Consider the following 20,004-nt stretch of genomic DNA (forward strand, 5'->3'; position numbering starts at 1 on the left):
TCATAGGTCAGAGTTAAATGGTTTAACAAACAAACAAACATTCTTCTGAAAATGCTCAGGTACAAAGACTGGACTGAAAATGAGTGAAAAAGCAGCCAATGGCCAAAGGAAAACTTTGAAAGATGTTCAGAAAGACTGGAGAAGACCACTTTAAAAAACAAGGACTGGCTCCTTTAAATCTTTGCAGAGGTGGAAAGGTTTTAATGTTGTGTCTGTTAGCATTTGTATTTTATATTATTATTATTATTATTATCATTATTATTATTATTATTATTATTATTATTATTATTTATTTATGAAGTGATAAATACAGAAATCGTAACATATAGAAAAATGTCAAATGTTTGTAATAAAAATTTCAGATTTCTGTTTATAAATGTATTACAATTAACATATATTTAAAAAGATAATGCACCATCTACATATTAAAAACTTGAAATTTCAGATTTCTATTGCAAAATTAATTGTTTAACTTTTCATGGATATGTTTGCTAGATATTTTTGGTATTAACTTTGCAATATTCCCGTTTCTTTCAGAGAGCCTTCACTTGCGCTTTAAAAAAATAAGAGTCGCTTATTTATTTTACTGTAGAGGTCCCAAACGGCTCAGTAGCCGTTGACGGCTCTTTAGGCGACGGATCGAGTCCAGCATTAACCATTTTCTTTTCCCCCCTTTTCATTTATTTTGGGAGTTACAAAAAAAGAAAAGGAGCACAAGTAAGCCGAATATCTTCTTTATCCATACGCTGTCGCTGGTATTAAATTTAGAGCAAAGCCATAGTGTGTTGGTTTGACTATGCGGGAGGATAACGTTGCTTAGCTAGCTGGGTCACTTGCTGGAAAGAAGCTATACGTGATAGCATAAGCTAACCTCACTCTGCGATACAACCTCGAGACAAGTCGGGACAAGACCAGGTCAGTGGTTGGAAAAATTGTGCATGTTTCCATGCGGACATTGGGCAGTTAGATTGTACCGAAGACACATTGTTACTCTTACCTCCGGGCAAGGGCTCGGCGCATCTGTGAGGGTGTTTTGGTCAAGGATCGAGGTTATTTTTATTTTTGGAAAAGGCATAGCTAACGTTAGGTGGTTGCCTAGCTCATTAGCCTAGCTTGGCTAAGTGGTTAACTAGTATTCGCTAGCTTCTGAATTCAGCCACTTGTTTTTTTAGTGTGTAACCACATGTTTATTTACCTTGTAGTAAAGGTGTCTGGGAAGTTTGTGTGCTGATGAAATATCTGTTTACTATTAGATGTGTTTTTCGTGGCTAGTGCTAGCGGATAAACGTTAGCGAGGCTTCAGCTTTAGCTCAGACGGTGTCCGTTTAAAAGACGCTCCCGTAGCTCAGTATTGATGATTTGTCAGTGGTTGTTTTTTCCAGCACAGTTAAGTTGTATAGTGTAGTGTATTTTAAGTAGTATGTACCTACACAAGCCAGCTCTTTAATGCTACCCAACCGGCCTGGGTTAATATGCACAGGGCCCATCTCCACCGCCATTTTGTTTTGTTCATCTAATAAAAATCAGTTTTTCCTGCGTTACCCCGGGCCTCCCACGAACTGTAAGTAAGCAGAACATTTTGGTAAGGACGAGCAGTCGCAATGTCACTGTGAGATTCAAAGCATGGAGCTGACAAGCGGTGAGCTAAGTGATAGCTGCGAGGTGTTGAAAATACATTATGAAACATCAACGCAGTCCCCCTCCCAACGAGATCACCGAGGGCCTCTGTTAGCATCGAGCTGGTTAGCACCACAGGAGGAAAAAAAAATAAGAAAAACATCACAAATCACCGCTCCGGATGTTTCTGCTTTGCATATATATGTACAAGGCAATGATTCCTAGAGCTACTAGCTGATTTTTGCCCGTCGTGGTGGGTGTTGACGGTTAGCCTTTAGCTTCACAGGGCCTCTTTGTGGTATACGTTGCTGCACTTAGGGCTCCAGTTAATCCCCATACAACATCTAGCTGACCAGCCATCCCACGACCTAATTTTCTAATCTCATCTGGCTATTGAGGCTCGCTGCGGGGCTACCGCTGCTTCATAGTTGCCGTGTGCAACCTTTTTTAAAAAGTAATTAACGAAGGGTTATTTGTTTTTTTTAAAGTGATGTGTGTAAAAGCAAACACCGTACATTTTGCTCCTTTGATGATTGTCAGTGCGCAGTAGAAGGCTGCATATTTGAATCTTCAACCATATGTTGGGAATGTGTTGTTGTTGCTGTTTGTGTTATGCAGCCATCTAATGAGACGTCTTCCCACCTTTCAGTTATTTAATGCTTGAGTCACTGTAGCACAGACCTATATCTCTATAATCAACGTTTTCTAAACGCAGACCATTTAGATTGGCTTTCTCACGTCAGTATTCCCTTTTTATTGAAACCAAGTGAATGAAATGATGTGACAAAGTCTTCACGATCTTAGAGACCCGTGTGTTCGCAGTCATTGTGCCTAATGGGAGTACGGGGTGGTGGCAGCAGTTTAACCTGATGGATGCAGCCAAATCGCTGTGAATTGGACAGATGTCAGTGCCCTGTGTTTTATTGATGTGCAGTAAAATGAGTTCAAGCTAAAGGCCTGGCAGTTGCCATGGAGCCGAACCCTCTGTCTCAAGATGAGGCATGAAGAATATCATTTATAATGTGTTTCCATAGAAACCGTGGTTCTGCTTTTTCCTTTTTCCCCACCTTTTTTTGAAATAATGTTCATGTGATAAGCACTGAACGTCTGCTAGCTAGGGTTGAAAGGTATAGCCTTAAAATGTCATGATATTTTAAGAAAATTAGCATTTTGGCATTATCCATCCTTTTCCATTGAGCTGGTGTATTTGATGACACACTTATTGATTTGATGTTTGAATCGATTGAAGCAAGATGACAGCAGCAGCATTGTGGTGCAATAGTAGTGACACAGCATAAGTCAAACGTAGCACAAAAATAGCTTAGGTTTTGTTTTTCCTGGAATGTTTAAGGGAGTATAAAATAACTGCTTAACACTTTAGAACAACAATAAATAGAGTAACTTAACCTTAAGTCTTCCGGAGATGCATGGTATTGTCGCATATTTCTCGGGGTGTTGTGCTTTGGGTCGTGCATTTTAACCAGCTGCTCATAGCCCTGCTTCACCACCTTGTAACCACATCAGTAATTTCCATCCACCCTTTGCTCTTCCTGTCACATGGAGTGCAGTTAGCAAGGTGCTCAGTGGAGCCATTTGTTTACATTTGAGTCGCACATCACCAGCCGCTAGTATTTCCTCCTTTATTAGCTGGTTGTACTTGATCATCTGTTTTTGCTTCAAGCACTGAAACAAGTTTTTTTTTTTTTCTACACTCAACAGGAACAGTTTTCTTGCATATTTTACAAAGCACTGCTTTTATTTATTTGGATTTATGAGGGGGGCTTCTTAGGTACTATGCAGCTCTTGCTATCAGACATGACAGGCTTGTCTTGTTGTGTGCACTAGAGATCATAAACATATAATGTTGCTATATATAGTATGACATTTTTATAGCACATAAAAATTTATGCTGGTGTTATTGCTATGTTATAAATGGTGCAGTCATATGCTCCCATTAAACTGTATCCATATGGGCATATAGAGATCTGCTTATCTGACTTTATACAAATAGAAAATTAAACTGACATGTTGGCTCCAGGTGGCTGCTGATACAGAGTACCGAACCAGTACCAGTGTTCAGTTAACAAGCTGGAGTCTTATCTTTCTCTTTTTAGGTAGTAATGTGTGTGGTCTACACATAAAGTTTTTTTCTGACTTTTTGAAACAAATTGTTAAATAAATGCATCCAAAAGGACTTTATTAAAAATCAGAAATGCACAGTTTATCTAATGTATTTGAATAGTGGATAGCTGGCTAGGGATTGTACTCAGTTGTGGATATGGACAACTGCAGACACTGTTGATAAAGACAGTTTTAATTGTTGATGAAAGGTGCTGGCTTAGTTAGTACGTTATAGCATCTCTTGAATTATAGATGTGACTTCGTGGTGAGGGATGACAAATTAAGACAAATTAAATTAAGGAATGACCGTGGCTATGTGTTAGTCCTGTGCAGAGCTTTGCAGACCAGTGTCTGCATGTTGTGTCTATGTATTGTCAGAGGGGGGGGGGAGCTAAAAATGTGTAGACCAAAAGGTGTGTGTTTGCGATGTTATTGTCCTTTAGTTTTAACCGTTGCCACAGAGAACAAACTCATGTTTCTTTGTAGTGATGTGGAACCAGGTGTTAAAAGTAATAAAAACTGCACATCTGTGCTTCTCACACTGCTTTTCTTTATTAATATTACTTTTTAACACTTCTTTCTCTCCGTGGTGAACTGCATTATCACTTTCTTTAATGTTCGACCCAGCTTTTTTATCAGTCAGCATCCTATGTATGCATATCATCACTGCTACATGCTTTTTTTTATTTATTAATTAATTTTTTTGCTGTGGGGGACTGCATACAAGCACATCTTTGTAGGTTGACTAGCCAAATGCCTACCAAAACAAACATGAACATGCTACCATGAATTCTACTTTATTCTTTACTGCTTACTGTTCTTTGCACGCTAGTCTCTCCTTTCTAGCTCAGTACTTAACGTTTTGACACACATATTGGAGTAGAGTTGACTAGAAACCTGAAATTCAAATAATATTAACCAAGTTGTCAAGAATGCATTATGTTAACATAAAAATTGCAAGTGCTTCGGAGCAAGGGGCAGTGAAGGCATTCCTGTTGCCTGACTTTTCCAGTCATGTGGCCACAATTCTTGGTTAAATTCAAAACTGTTGCAAACATACAAAGAAAAATTGTTGGTGTCACAGCTGTGAAACGCCTCTAAACCACTGTTGCTTTATTGTTAGCCTCTTCCATGTTGTGTTAAGCTCTCCTGCTAGAAAAGTGGAATTGAACTGAATATATTTGTCTCATAGGTCACTCAGAAGTCACCGATATATTAGTCCAGCTTTTTGAGTCAGGATTGGACTATTATCTGATCCAAAAACTGTGTTGATTCTTGTCTTTATATGCTGTTGATTCACCAAATCCAAGTTAGATGACATTCAGCAATATATCACAGAAAACTTATGGTCTTACCTATACACGTGCTCAAAAGCTTTCAGTTAATTTTTATGTTACGAAGTTGGTTTCCTGGAACTTTGTCCACATTGTCATAGGGAACGGTTAAGTTGTTTAACTTTATAAGCCCCCAGTCTACAGACAGGTCAGCCAAAGTCACACCAGTCTTGACTAAATTGCCAAGTGTTGAACGAAAACTTAAAAAACAAGTGTTTTTAAATCAGATGTATCGGTCGTAAATGTAGCAGATGTTAAAATATATCAACTTGCACTCCTTTGTTTAAATTACTAAGGGACAGGTTGAAAAATTATGTTTACAATAACACTTAAAGCTAATAATGAGACAAGAGTTCTTGTGTTTTAATGTTTTTAAATGTATTTTTTTATTTCCCACCTGTGTCAGAGAAACAAAGACTGTCTTCCTTTAGCCAGTGCAAAAGGAATGTAAAAAAGTTAATTACGAGCCACTCATGTAGGTACATCGCGTCTCATTTATTTGTATAAAAATCAGTAAGTCTGGTATCAGATGATATCGATATTTGCCAAATATTTTTTTGCATCCCTGGTGTAAATATATATTTTTGTAGTTTCAGTAAACTGCTATTTAATTTTTACTGGGTCAATCAGAATGACATCTTTTTTGTCATTTGAATTGACAAAAATTTAAAATGGAGGAATATTGCTTCAGACATAGAAGTAAAATTACACCAAAAAAGCCTCAGAAAATGCTGTAAATTGTCAATTGTTCTGACTTGTAGGAAAATAAAAAAAGAAACTAATCTGAGTGTATTTTCCCTACGTGCTGTGTCATTGTGTTTCAGAATATCCTGTTTCATAGAGCTGTCTTAAAATAAAGGTTTGCTACACCTATTAATCTGAAAGCAATTATACCTAATGTCAGCTAGAAGAAACATAACTGTATCATAACTGTAATCCCTTGTTAAATATAGTTAAAATTCAGAAATTTCATTCTCTTTCTGTGTATTCTTGTTCTCCTTGTCTCTTCTTTCTTCTACAGTCTCAGGGCTCACCATACTCAATGAGCGGACAGCGCAATGTCAGATCGCTCTGGGCAAACTGCAAAGGGGAAGGAAGGCAAAACCAAGTATGCGTCTCTCAACCTGTTTGATACATACAAAGGAAAGAGCCTTGAAACACAAAAGCCTGTTGGTGAGTATCTTCAGAACACACAAGCTTTCACAGCATACATCCAGGGGGGGGGGTACTATGAATCAGATTCAGCATAGCCAGGCTTTCTTTGAATTAGCTGGTTTGGTAAAACCTGAAAGTCAGAGCTTATGGCTATCACAACATGTAGAAAATAGCATTGTTATTATCTACATTCTCAACATAAATCACTTTCTAAGCAGTTGTAACAGATTTCAAAGGGCTGTAATTAAATTCTGCCAGGTGATGTGGTTTAGTAAAAACCTGTGCTGTCACTGATCATTTGAAACTTAAACAGATCTCAGTTGTATCTGCTCATTAGTGTGATTACAATTTTCTCGCTGTACTGTGTTTCCACCAACTAATGCAACTTTGAAGTGTTAGCTTAGGGTCTCACTAATGGCGCTGCTTTTTAATACACCAAGTGTATCTATCTATCAGCACTGTTTATTGATGAAACTGTGTTATACTGTTTGTTATTGATGAGTGTTTGCACTCACGTGTTAAAGAAATAACAAAGGGAAAAGGGGGACCTGGAGGGTGAGTTCCAGAGACACTGAGGCTGACCAGAGACAGAGGCTTACTTGTGGATCCTGTTTGACTTTTATGCTGAGACCCCAGTTTATGTTTTATTCAGAGGCTACCCTCTAGATTCAAGCAGCTGTCCCCTTTCCCCGACTACAGACTTACCCCCTCTTACATAGTGAAGGCCTGAAGCTGCTGTGGTTGCTCTGAGCCTTAGGAAAACAAATGAGGGATTGATATTCAGAACAGCTTCGCTTTCAGGCTTTTCCATGGTTCTGTAAGCATCAATGTGCTAATGCTTCTCTATAAAACTGTAATTGAAGTGGGTTTGCTGAATGTTTTTAATAAAGTCTAGAGAGTTTTTTGTTTGTTTGTTTAAAAAAATAAATCCACATTCATCAGAATCACCAGACCAAAACTACCACGTTTTTAGCCTTCGCAGTGATTCAGCACCTTAATTTTACATCCAGCAAGTAATCTGAGCACAATCCCTGTTTTCAGGCTCCCTCTAGATTTCAACAGTGTATGGTTTCAGTGGTCCATCTGTGCTAATGACCTCCTGTTGTTAAAACCAAATTTCCCCTTGCGGGACAATTAAAGAATTATTTCTTTTCTTTTCTATTCTATTCTATTCTTTCTTGTTTCCATATCAGTTCCCCCACGCCATGGCCTGCAGTCTCTTGGTAAAGTTGCCTCTGCGCGGCGTATGCCACCCCCTGCCAACCTGCCCAGTCTGAAGGCAGAGAACAAAGGCAACGATCCTAACGTCTCGCTCGTTCCCAAAGACGGCACAGGATGGGCAAGCAAACAGGAACCAGCAGACCCAAAGAGGTAAGAAAGCTGTAATCCAACACCTTCAAGTTTAATGGGTGTTAATGTGACAAGTAGTTTTATTCTTGTGTGATTGCTTGTTGTATTTGGTCTGAAGACTTGTATGTCTGCTTTTTCTCTCTCAGTACCGATGCATTGTCAGCACCGCAGCCGGAGTCGCAGCAGCCTGTGGCTTCACAGACACCTGCACCGACCCGCCCGAGAACCCCGCAAGCTTCAGAGGTGCACGTCATCTCCATAACATTAAAACAGAATATACCCTGAGTAAATGGTTGCCAAAAGACATCTAGCACAGCTAGCTGGCGTGTATCATATGGTATTTGACTTTGTGTGTGCACCATCCTCAGGCTCTGGCCCCAGCTTCAACCCAGGCCGTAGGGGCAAGGTCCTGGGCACAGGCCAGTGGAACACATGGAACACAAGGGGATGGTGAGTGTTTCTTTTGCTGCATCTCCTTCAATGGGTTTGTTTGTTTGCAACTCAGCCCCTCTTTTCATCATCTGTTTTTGCAGGTGGAAAGGGATCAAACCTACCGTCGCCATTCTCTCGCGAGGAATTTCCCACCCTGCAGGCGGCTGGCGACCAGGACAAAGCTGGCAAAGAACAGGGCACTGCAGATCAGTGGTATGGGCCCGGACCAAGCCTCCGCCCCCAGAGTGAGTAATGAGAGCTTTGTCTCTAATAATTTGTCATCCACTTATTGATTATGGTAGTTTGGAGAGAAACACCTCGGGCAGGATTTTCATTTGTATTTATTTTTTTAACTTTACTAATTGACAGTCTCTTCAGATTCATAATAATAAAAAATGACTTTCCATTCTTGTTCTGATTACTAACCACTCCGTCCTCTCCTGTATTCACTGTCCTCAGACGTTACAAGTTGGCGGGATGGTGGGGGCCGAGCCCTGGCACCCACCCTGCCTGGGGAGGGGGTTACCGAGGGTGGCACTGGTGGAGCTCTGGTGATGGATGGGGCAGCTGGGGTCCCCCCTCCAAACTCACAGAACCACGGGCCACCTAGGAACCCTCCTGCAGGCAGCCCCGCCCTGCCCCTGCCCCAGCCTCCTGTGGGGCCTGGGTTCCCCCAATATCGAGGGATCATACCCCCCTTCGTAAGTGTTAGTTTTCTTTTATCTGCATTTCTAACCCAAATAAATAAACAAACAAAAACAAAAGAAATAGGTGTCTGAACTGGATCTGTTTTTACTCCCTAGATGTATCCTCCCTATCTGCCCTTCCCGGGCCCCTATGGGCCTCAAGGGCCCTACAGGTACCCACCACCTGGTGAAGGGACAGCTCCAAGGTATGTTCACTGAAATGCTACTTCATCTACTTTTAATTTCATGGTGGAGGGAAAATGTTTTGCAGTGCAATCAAATGGCCTATAGTTTAACTCATAAGTAATCAAGAGCTGCTTTTTTGGGCCAAGGTTTTTTGTTTTCATCATATCCCTTAAAAAAGAACCTCCCCCATTATTTCAGGTTCTCTCGTGGGCCGGTTGGTCCTGAGAGCAGGCCACAGGGTGGTCCACGCGATGTGGGTGGAGAGGTGGTAAAGCGACCCTCCATTTTAAAACAAGATGACTTGAAGGAGCTAGATGAGCTGGACCACGATGGAGACGAAGGCTGGGCAGGTAAAAAAAAAAAAAATTAAAAAAAAAAATTCCATTCACAAAGCTGAAACATCATAAAACTGGTTCTAAGTTTGTAAGCCACCTCCAAATATACACTAAGAGTGTTTTTGTTAAATGAAGTTCAAGTTGTTCCTATCTATAATAAAAACAGAAAATTTTCTGAATAGAATAGATATAATAGTAGAATAGATATAATAGTAGAATAGATATAATTATAATATAATAGATATAATATAATAGAATAAATTTTAACAAATGGCTTTAAAATATCTGAAATAATTGGTTACTTTTAATGTTGTTACAGAACTAGAACAAGAATCATAACCTTCCGTGTTTTAAGTAAAGACTTGTTTTTGTGTGTCTTGCTTATGCAAGTTAATTTAGTTCAGCTGTGCAGAGCGTGTTCTGCCGAGACTTCCTTTTTCTGCTTTCGAGGATTGCTATTGTTGGTGCATATCAAATTTCATGCTGATCCGTCCAGCATGGTTTAAGTTGCTGGAGGGAGGGAGAAGGATTAGTGATGGTTGCTGAATAATGTTACACTGTGGATGTTTGGCACAAACATGGTTCTGATGGCTTCCATTTTGTTTTTTGTTGTTTTGCTGAAACAGGAGCTCATGAAGAGATAGATTACTCCGCCAAGCTGAAGTTCAGCGATGATGAAGGAGATGAAGAGGGAGAAGAGGATAGAAACGAGAGCAAGAACGATTCGCGGTGAGTGACCAAGTACATTTAATGTGTGATAAATTACAGTACTCTTGGGGGGGTTTTTTTGTTGTTGTTTTTCTTGATATTATTCACTTACATTTTTTGTCCTTCTTGTCCTCAGTGATCAGCAGAGGTCTCAGGATGCCCCCAATGCAACCTCTCACTCTCGAGCCTCAGACAGCGGTGGAGAGACCCGCAGGACCCCTCCCTCTAATGTTGACAATGGCCCCAACCCCCTCCAGCAAGCCAGGATGGGCCGAGGAGGGAGGTAGTGGTTGGGGGAGCCAGGGAGCGCCATCCACCTATCAGGTACTGTGCTGAACAGCAGTAACAACAAGACATTTTTCACTGCAGGAACCTGTGGGCTCTTTTAGGAACCATCCCTTTTGGACCTCCTAAAGGGGTGTTATCAGACCAACAAAACTTACCTGTAACTACTCTGCAGGTGAGGAAGAGAAGCAAAGTAGAATTTTCCTCTTGAATCCCTTGATTTTTGTGGGTTTTTTGGCACAGGAAGATTTGTGGTGAATCCTACACCGCAATGGGAACAGGCTTAAACAGGCTGATTTGGGGTTGTAAATGTGTGCTCTGAGTTCCTGCAGTGGATAAGGCCCTAAGGTTTTACCTTACATGGAAGCCTTGTGAAATTTTCAAATTGAAAACAGGTTACAGAGTTAATTCTGTTAAGGCAAGGCCTTTTTTGTGGGCAGGCATGTGTTAGTGTCTGTATTTTGCATCAGTGTAGATTATTGTGGTGGACCTTAGCTAACTGTGTCTGCCTGTATACAGGGGCGCAGGCCTGGATTGGGTGGTCCCCAGGAGCAGCCCTCCCCCCCACATGGGCCGCTCCTCGGACCAGGGCCCTACTCCTTTTACCGACAGGTAGACATCAGGACAGGGCCTCATAGAATAATCATTTCTGTCATTGCCTCATCCACCACCTATGGGTCTTAAGTCATTTTTAGTTTCAAGTTCCCTTCTCCCCCCCCCCTTTGGTTTTTATTACAGTGGAGGTTATCATTCATACATACATTCTACTTTTTTAAAAGATTATAGTAATTTCACTTGGAAGGCTAAAAACTTCATGATAAAAATATTCAGTGTTTTCTAACTCCTCAGGATCGGCCCCACAATCAGGGAGCCTCTCTTGGCCAGGGGAAAACTGCCCCTCCCCAGCATCAACCAGCAGCAGGAGCCCCTAACCCTCTTACACAGCCTGGTCTGTTGGTTCATGCAGCCCAGGGGGATGATGAGGACGAGACGTGGCGTCAGCGCAGGAAGCAGTCATCCTCTGAGATTTCTGCTGCTGTTGAGCGAGCTCGTCGCAGGCGTGAGGAGGAAGAACGTAGGATGGAGGAGGAGAGACGTGCAGCCTGTGCGGAAAAGCTGAAGAGGCTGGATGAAAAGCAGCAGCAGCAGAGCAGCAACACAATCGCTGGTGGTGGTAGTGGCGGCAGCAAAACCCCCAGCCTTGATGGAAATTCAACAGCTGCTACGGCAGGCAGCCCAAGTCCATCAGTTTCAGCTTCAGCTTCCTCCCCTAATATCAGCCAGCCTCCTTCCCCCTGTGTGGACTCTGAGGAGCCTCCAGTGCTAGCTGTCCCGTCAGGGACAGGTCCAGCTGGTAATGACCGCCAGCGACCCAGCAGCAACAGCAGTTACGACTCTGGTGCAGGTGAGTTTCTTAGATGCAAATGGCCTGAAAAGCAGACCTACCCTGAAAAAATCATCAAGAAGCGTTCAAGTAAATAACATTTATATTCTTGATTTAATATAGCATTTTAAGTAAATACACCACATAATAATCATGATGACTACAGATTTAACCCTGCAACTTTGTTCTTGATTTAGATACCCAACAGTGTCCCCAGTTGGCTGCACCACAGCCGCAGCAGCCCACACTGGATGTACCTTTACCAGGAGAGAGTAAGGAAGAAGCTGTGAGCACTCCTCACATTCGTACAGGAAGTGCAGGCGAAAGAGGAATCGACCAAGTAAAAGTCGAAAATATCGGAGGGGGATCCAGTCGTCAAGCTGGTGGCCCTCCTGGCCAGGGCTACTCAAAGTATCAGAAGTCTCTTCCACCTCGATTTCAGAGGCAGCAGCAGGTTTGTTTTTGTTTTGTTTTTTCCCAAACGTAAGAGAGAGAAATACAGTTTAAAGTCGTTGTTGCATTCTGAATGAGCAGGGCCACTGTGATTTTGATTTTTTTTTCCAAAGGGAAGTGCTTTTAAACATCCTGAGTGATTGCATTTTTCCATTCACTTCTCTGTAGGAGCAACTCCTAAAGCAACAGCAGCAGTGGCAACAGCAACAGCAGCAACACAGCCAGGCATCACAAAGCCAGCTGTCCCCACAGACCCAGGCTCCACAAGGTCCTTCACCAGGTTCAACTCCCCAGCCTGGACCTGGACCTAAACAGGGCGGACCCTTGTATCAGCCTGGCGGTATGGTTCGACCTCCACCCTTACCAATGAATTTTGACCCTCGGTGGATGATGATGCCCTACATGGACCCTCGTATGATACAGAGTCGCCCTACACCCATGGAATACTATCAGGCCGGCATGCATCCTTCTGGTGAGTGGATGCATAATCACAAGTAATACAATTAAATCAGGAAATATTGCAGTATTACAGGCCATGCTTAAAATGTTCAGTGGTATTGTGTTACTGTGAAGTCACACTGTTGGCTGTTGACTTAGATATTTTTCTTAAAATTTTATTCAGGGCTTATTGGGCGTGAGCGGTCTGATTCTGGGGGGTCTGGTTCAGACCCCTTTGACAGACAGCAACAGCATCCAGGGCATCCTCACCGTGGGACTCCCCCTATGGATCCTAAGCTGGCCTGGGGGCCTGAGGTGTTCCCTGGAGGAGGGGAAAACCGTGGGCTAACTTCTCCCCTGAGACAGAAGCAGGCATCAGAGGATGATGATGTGGCCAAAGGGCCCAGGTATGGATACTCGTTTTGTTTCATTTGAGTGAGATCGAAGATAAAACCTCTCTCTTTACTGTTAGACTGTTGCTATATAGAGCAACTATAAAAGTATCCATGTAAGCTTGTATTATTTTTTTTTATCATCTGTGTTTTTATTTGAGTGAATAAGTTGCTATTTTCTGTTCTGTCTTTCTTTATCATAGGAGCGACACTCCTCCACACCGCATGCGAGAGGGTGGATTGGGACCCATTCAGCAGCCCAGTTCTGCATCTGGGACATCCAATCAAACCCCACCCCCTGTTGGCAACCAGGGTGGCAGCCATCACCCTCATCACTACATCGGCGGACAGGGCAACTACAGCAACTTCCCTGATCAGGGCGCAAGGATGCCTCCTCACCAGCATCAGAGGGCGGGTGAAAGGGGAAGCCAGCCGCATGGGTTCCCCCACCAGGATGAAGGGCCTGCCCGAGGAGCTCAGCAGGGCCAGATATGGGGAGCCCCACATCCTCACTATGATCGTAGCGGGCGCCCAGATCATCCCCCTGTTGAAAGCAACTCTCACCTCCACCACCCTCACAGCCACCACCCTCAACAGCCTCACTTCCCCCTCCATCCCCATAAACCAGAGAACAGAAGTGGTGAGGCCCCAGCTAAGAAGACTGACTCTTCTCCTCCTCTTCACCAACCTTCCCTCTCATCCTCCTGCTCCTCTTCCTCCTCTTCCTCTTCCGCCAGGGAGGATGGGAGTGTCAAAGGGGCACCGCACCATCACCCATCACAGAGAGAGAGCGAAACCAGTATCGGGCACAGTCACGCTGAAAGAGGCAGCAGTGGTAATGCTGTGGGTGGTGGCCATGTGAAACAAGAGAAGACAGGTCCGGCATATACTTCCCATTCAGCCAACACTTCTAGCCCACCTCTGTCTCAAATTGGCAGCCACAGTCAGCCCCCACAGCAGCAGCATCCTCATCCTAAATCAAACCAAAGAGGAGGGCGCGAGCATAAGACAGAGACACACTGGGGTCCACGGCCTGGCAGCAATACTACTGGGGGTTCCTCTCACGGAAGGAGGGGCAACAATGCAGGAGGTGGGAACAGCTCCCGTGGAGGAGAGGACTCTTCCAACACTCCATTGGACCACAAACCCTCCAACCAATCAGGAGGAAGCAATGCCAACAGGAGGGCTGGGCCCATTAAGAAGCCAGTGCTGAAAGAAATCAAGAGAGAGGCAGTGGATGCAGATGGAGGAGAAAAACAAGGCACAGGATTTGGAAAAGATAAAGAGCAAGATGGTGGACAGCCTGTCTCTATGAAGCAGGATGCCTCCTCCAACTCTCAGAACACATCAGTTTCATCTAAGGACGAGCCACCCCAGACAGCCAAACCCAGAAATGGTGGAAAAGAGCGATCATCAGGTGGAGGAGGGTCAGGTAGAGGTCCCAAAGATGTAGACACTACTTCATCAGGTTTTTCAGGGTCCTCCTCCAGGAGAGACAGAGACCGTTCCTTTGAAAAGGGAGGCAGCACCTCTCACCACCATGGAGTCCCCCAGAAAGGTGGCAGAGCCAGCCGAGGAAGAGGGGAGAATTCTATGGGCGAGGCCGTGGGTACCGGGGCACCTACACGGCCAGTGCTGGACCCACGGGTGGAAGCCGGGGCAGAATGGGTGGCAGGAGTGGGAGAGACTACCGCTCAACAGCCGGTGGTGGCCATCATCAGGAATCCAAGGGTGAAGGAGCCAGTGGAAGGCATGGTCAAGATCGGTCTCAGCATAACCCAGCCCGGGCCAGAAACCGCAGTGAAACCCGCAGTGAGGGCTCAGAGTATGAAGAAATCCCCAAGAGGAGGAGGGAGAGAGGCTCTGAGACGGGCAGCGAGAGTGGAGCAAGCGATGTTGGCCACTCGGACAAAGAAGACAGCCAGAAACCGAACACCAAGAATGGCTCCGATAACACCACTAGCAGTGTAAATATTTCATCTGCTCCACCCAGAGGCTCCCAGGCCCGTGTCTTCACCCCTAGGGGTGTGCCCTCTAGAAGGGCAGGGGTGGTGGAGGTGGAGGAGGAAACATCTACAGGAGTAGTGGCAATATGGGAGCAACGGCTGGGGGACACCGTGTTGGGCCCAGCTCAGGCTCGCACGGTGGGTCATCCAAGTCTTCAGCTTCAGCCCGGAAACAGCAAGGTCCGCCACAGAGCTCTGGGCCCAAAGACTTAGGCCGAGGAGGAAATGCTGGTGAGAAGAAGGACAAGGTGGCTGAAGGAAGTCAAACTCAAAGTCAGGGGACCAACCCCCCTCAGCCATCTTTGCCTGCTACAACAACCTCTGCTACTCTGGTTTCCACTGAAAATGGTGGAGTTGCGACCCAGCAAACATCTGCAAACCCTGTGTCAAACTCTGGAGGGCCAAATGCTCTTCCTCTTCCTTCTAATCGTGGCTTTGAGCGACCACCTAGGCGCCGTCGTCATGGGCGATCCCAGCACCAGCAGGACAAGCCACCCCGCTTCCGGAAACTGAAGGAGCGAGAGAATGCTGCACGTATCAATGGTGGTGTGGGGGTCATTGGTGGAGGAAGGCCCTCGTCTCCTTCCATGAATTCAGTGCAAGATGGTAACGGAGCTCCAGTCTCTGCTCCCATGACAGGAAATGCCCAGAATTCTACCCACAACGCCACATTAACGGCCAACAGTAACAACAGTGGCGGGCATCTCAGTAATGCAAACAGCCACCACCATCACCACTACAACCAGGGCAGTGTGGGTCCCACGCACCCACAGCACCCCCACGGTGCAAAGTCGCCTGACTTCACCAACCAGAACTCAGACCAGGCCAATGAGGAGTGGGAGACAGCTTCTGAGAGCAGCGACTTCACAGAGTTCAGAGACCGAGAGGGGGGAGGAGGAGGAGGAGGCAAGTCGTATGCTTCTCATCATCACCACCACATGGGAAGAGGTGGTGGAGGAGGAGGAGGAGGAGGTGGCAGCATTGTGGAGCGTGAGATGACGGGTAAAGAACCCTCTGCTAACAAACGAAGCTTCTCGAGTCAGCGTCCTGGGATGGAGCGGCAGAACCGGAGGGTCAACACCGGAGGACCTGGAGGTGGCGGAGGAGGGGGAAGAGGCCCCCGCGGCCCACCTGGCGGCGGCCCTGGTGGACCTGGCAGCGGAGGTGGCAACCGGGGAGAGAAGCGTGGCAACTGGCCCTCACCGAAAAATAGGAAGTGACGGAATATGCGACATTTCAGTTAAACCCCACCCACATTAACCCCCACCCTGTTACACCTTTAATCCCTTTTGATCGTAATTTCACAGCTTATCTGTTGGCATTAGTGCTTTGTACAGTAAATGGAGATGGTATTCACGTTAGCCACCCCTCCTTCCCCACCCAGTCACCTCTTTCACCTTTGCATCATCCTTGTATCTGCCGTCCGTTCTTGTAAATTTCTCAGTTTGTTCCATCTTGCTCTGTGTTCATTTGTGCCCCACCCTCTTTTTTTTGTTCTTTTCGTTCTTTTTTTTTTTTAACTCTTCCTCACCCCGGTTGGATTTGACAAGCATGTGATTGTTCAATTGGTGGGCGGGGGGGTTACACCTCATTTTGACAGAAGACAGTCACGCTGAGCTCCACACACACTCACACATACAAGCACAAATGTGACATCTTTAAAAACCCCACAAAGAGCATGTGAGGTCACTTGAGCGCGGAAGGAAAATGTGGGATTAAATTGGCATGAATATTTGGATCGGCCAGACTTTTATATTTATGTGTCTGTGTATATTTCTACCACACTCTGGCCTTGTGTGGTTTTCTGTATTGCAGTTGTGCATCACTTCCTTCACAAGGGAAAGGGGTGCAGCTACATCTTTTAATAAGAACAATGTACCATAAGACGTTTTGTTTCTGTTGTCTTTTGTTTGGCCTCGTGTCAGCTCTGAGTTTTCAGCCTCATGAGGAATTTTAGGTGTGTGTGTGTGTGTGTGTGTGTGTGTGTGTGTGTGCGTGCGCGCTTTTTCTCACTTCAACAAAGCAAGTCATTAAATTAAATTTTTACTAAAAATGTCCAAATTCCTCCTCTGACTGACTTTTTGGTCCGATTACTGTGATGAGACCTGTTAAAGTGCTACTGCTCAGTGATTGGTCTTTATATCAATGTTTCTGCTGCTTGTTCAGGTAGATGGTTTGAATTTTATTTTTATTTTTTTGTTGATCTGCTCTGACATTTCATTATAGTTTGTCTTGTTATTTTCTTTTTTCTTTAAAGAGGAGGTTTTTGGCCTCGTCGTAGCATCTTCACCTGCAGAACTTCTGCACACTGCAAAAATCTAAAGTTTCCCCCCACGGACAGTAGTTTGAAGCTCCCTCTCTTTGAGTTCCGTTTGCCCTCCTGAAGACTATCGGTGGCGTGGTGGCTTTATTTTAATATCTATTATTTTCTCGGGGTGACTTCCATTTTAATGGAAATATGTTTTTTCCCTCCTTTCAAGTAAGGGGGAATGAATTAAATGAAAATGTAGGTCATGATAGAATAAAGCAGATGTTTGACTTTTCCTGAAATTGTTTATGCTTCGATAGATGATCGAGTATGTTCTAATAAGCACTCCTTGTATAGTATAACAAACATCCACGGTTGCTGTTTCTTTTCCTCTTCTTTTGTGTTAATGACTTGGGCAGTTACACATGATAAAGCAGGACGGGGTACTCTGTCTGGGCCCAGAGTACACAGCTAAGGCCGAGTGTTGTACACCCCTCTGCTTGTCGTAGCGGAGGCTCCTCGCACCAAGAAGGACTCCTTGTCTGAGATATGAAGTATTTTTCACAGGCGCGTTTACTCGGGAAGGCTGTTTTCGGTTGGACGGCAGCAAGCGGGAGCTCAAATTAAAATTCAGGACTTAAAGCCGAACCGGGGGGTGACCGAGCGTCGCCTTCTGCAGTTCGCTGCACGGTTTTCAAGATTTTACTTGCAACAATTAATGCTGACCTGGAGTGAGGAAATGTGGGATCGATGTAAGATTACACACTCGCAAACACAAGTTTAAGAGACACAGAAAGACTGGAGACAACAGCGAAGGTGAACTAACATGTTTTCTCATCTTCATCAATTCTGTCACTGCTGTAAGTTGGGGTTCGTTTGTTTACTGACAACAGTGTGAAGGTTGTCTCTGGGATGTTGTGAGTAGGGCATTTGATGATTTGTGTATGTGTGCGTGTACGTGAGCGTGTATGTTCGTGTGTTTGGTTGTTTTGTTTTTGTTTTGTTTTTTTTCTGGTGTCTGTGTAATAACGGGGCGGGGGGGGGTTGAGGGTGGGGACCAGAGGGTTATAACATGAATGGCAAGCACTTTTCTGCCTTGTTTGCCCGCGAGTGATTTAACCAATTATTATTAAGACAATTCTACTGTTTCTTAAATACATCCACATATATACATTCAGCTGTGTGTATATGTTAATCCAGATGAAGAACCTGCAGTGGGAAACGTCACCAGTTTGTTTTCTTTGGTGTAATTTAAGCATACGTTCATCAGCAGGCAAGCGAAGTTGGACATATTTTATTTTTCCACTATGACTTCTGAGCATGAACACACGTGGGTGCAGCTTGCCTTGCCTGTTACTGGTTTCTTCATTGATAGCTGTACTCTTTAACACTGGCTCAAAGAGTCCTTCATCCCTCCTTAACTCTTAATGTTGATGTGCGCATTATTGTATGTACCCATGTTAAAAACAAAAGTGTATTCCAGATAAAAGAGAGAAAAAATTACTCAAAAGATTGTATTATGTTTCCAGCATTACCGAGGTACCTGGAGTGGGTCAGACCGTTTTTTTTTTTGTTGTTGTTTTTTAGCATTTATGGTTTTATTAATGGAACCGTAATATACACACATGTATGTATATTGGTATGTATCTAAGTTTTTGTCTACCCCAACTTACATTCCCACAAACAAATGTTGCCATTTTTAGTTCAAGGGAGCAATGTACAAGCAGAGAAGTGTCTTATTATAATAAAGTTATACAGAGAAGGCAAAGTTAAATAAACTACTTTTGATTTAATGGAAACATTTAAGTTGTGCGTCTGTTTCTTTGATGATGAAATTGTTCTCTGCCTGCCTGTGTGGTAGAAGAAAGATTGTATTGATGTTGGTGGTTCTTGTGTGTGACATGTATGTGCTGTTACAGTGTTGGATGTTCATGTTGAGTTTCTGATCGTGAGGTCTGCGTATGTGAAAGCAATCCCTGAGAGAAAACCTCAGGCTCCACCACAGGAGTACACAGAGCTGCTTTCAATTACATGAGATGTGCCACGGAGCGTCTCAGAAGCACGTCCTCCACATCGCTAAAAGCGGCGTCGGGTCCATTTTTAGCTCATCCGGCCGCAGTTCACAGGAGTCTCTGCTTCTCCTGGAGGATTTTAGTGAAATGAGAATACATTGTCCTGAACTTTTGTTTTTCTTTTAGTGGAGGGAGCAAAAGTGACTGATTCGTTCCCGCTGTCAGACTATTCTAAACACAAGATGTCCAACTGTTTTTTGTTTTTTTGGGGGGGGGGTTCTATTCATGGTATAGTCATGGTTCTGTATGATGTCAGAGAGAGCCACAGCTCTGGCTATAAGTACAAAAGTCACACCTACATGCTGTTTAAAATTTCTGCTTATGAGGGGCAACCAGTCAGGATGAACTCACGGGCTACACTTAAGGCCCAGCATAAGATAAGCTGAAACTCAGGACAGTAGCTCCGCTTTAATTCAGTCTCATGAACAGCTCTTGTTGAGATAAATGTACAAGGTGCAGGTTAGTTGTTAGCTCAACATGAGATTATTTTTGATGATGGTTCATGAATAATTTGAAAGAACAGTCATTTGAAGTTCAAGCTTTTTTTCTTCTTAATTTTTCTTTATATTTACTGTGATTCAATCTCACTTTTAAGCCATAATACAGACAATAGTTATCCAGAAGAAAACATTTACTTGTAATTTTGTAATTGTGCTTTCTTAAAAATTTCTAGGTCCCAGTTTCATGACAAACATTTGAATGTTTAGTCATTACTTCATTGGGAGTAACAATAAGTTTAGAAATTAGTGCGTACATGAGAGAGACCGATCAGGTTGGAGGGGTGTGGAGACAAAGAGAGGAA

At 43.9% G+C, this 20,004-nt stretch overlaps 1 protein-coding gene across 1 annotated transcript; it reads left to right on the forward strand.

Moving 5' to 3' along the window:
* Positions 1-569: 569 nt before the first annotated feature.
* prrc2a (proline-rich coiled-coil 2A) lies at positions 570-18,929 on the forward strand. Its single transcript, XM_025902095.1, is given in 20 exon segments — positions 570-717; positions 6,094-6,245; positions 7,421-7,598; positions 7,724-7,820; positions 7,946-8,027; positions 8,111-8,254; positions 8,469-8,710; positions 8,813-8,901; positions 9,080-9,231; positions 9,843-9,945; positions 10,061-10,168; positions 10,170-10,248; positions 10,729-10,821; positions 11,059-11,614; positions 11,791-12,047; positions 12,215-12,518; positions 12,669-12,891; positions 13,080-14,454; positions 14,457-14,913; positions 14,916-18,929. Coding segments are annotated over 19 exon segments (5,841 nt in total). The 5' UTR covers positions 570-717; positions 6,094-6,130; the 3' UTR covers positions 16,103-18,929.
* The last annotated feature ends 1,075 nt before the right edge of the window (positions 18,930-20,004 follow it).

The sequence above is a fragment of the Oreochromis niloticus genome, linkage group LG22 (genome assembly GCF_001858045.2).
Source record: "Oreochromis niloticus isolate F11D_XX linkage group LG22, O_niloticus_UMD_NMBU, whole genome shotgun sequence".
Taxonomy (NCBI): Eukaryota; Metazoa; Chordata; class Actinopteri; order Cichliformes; family Cichlidae; genus Oreochromis; species Oreochromis niloticus.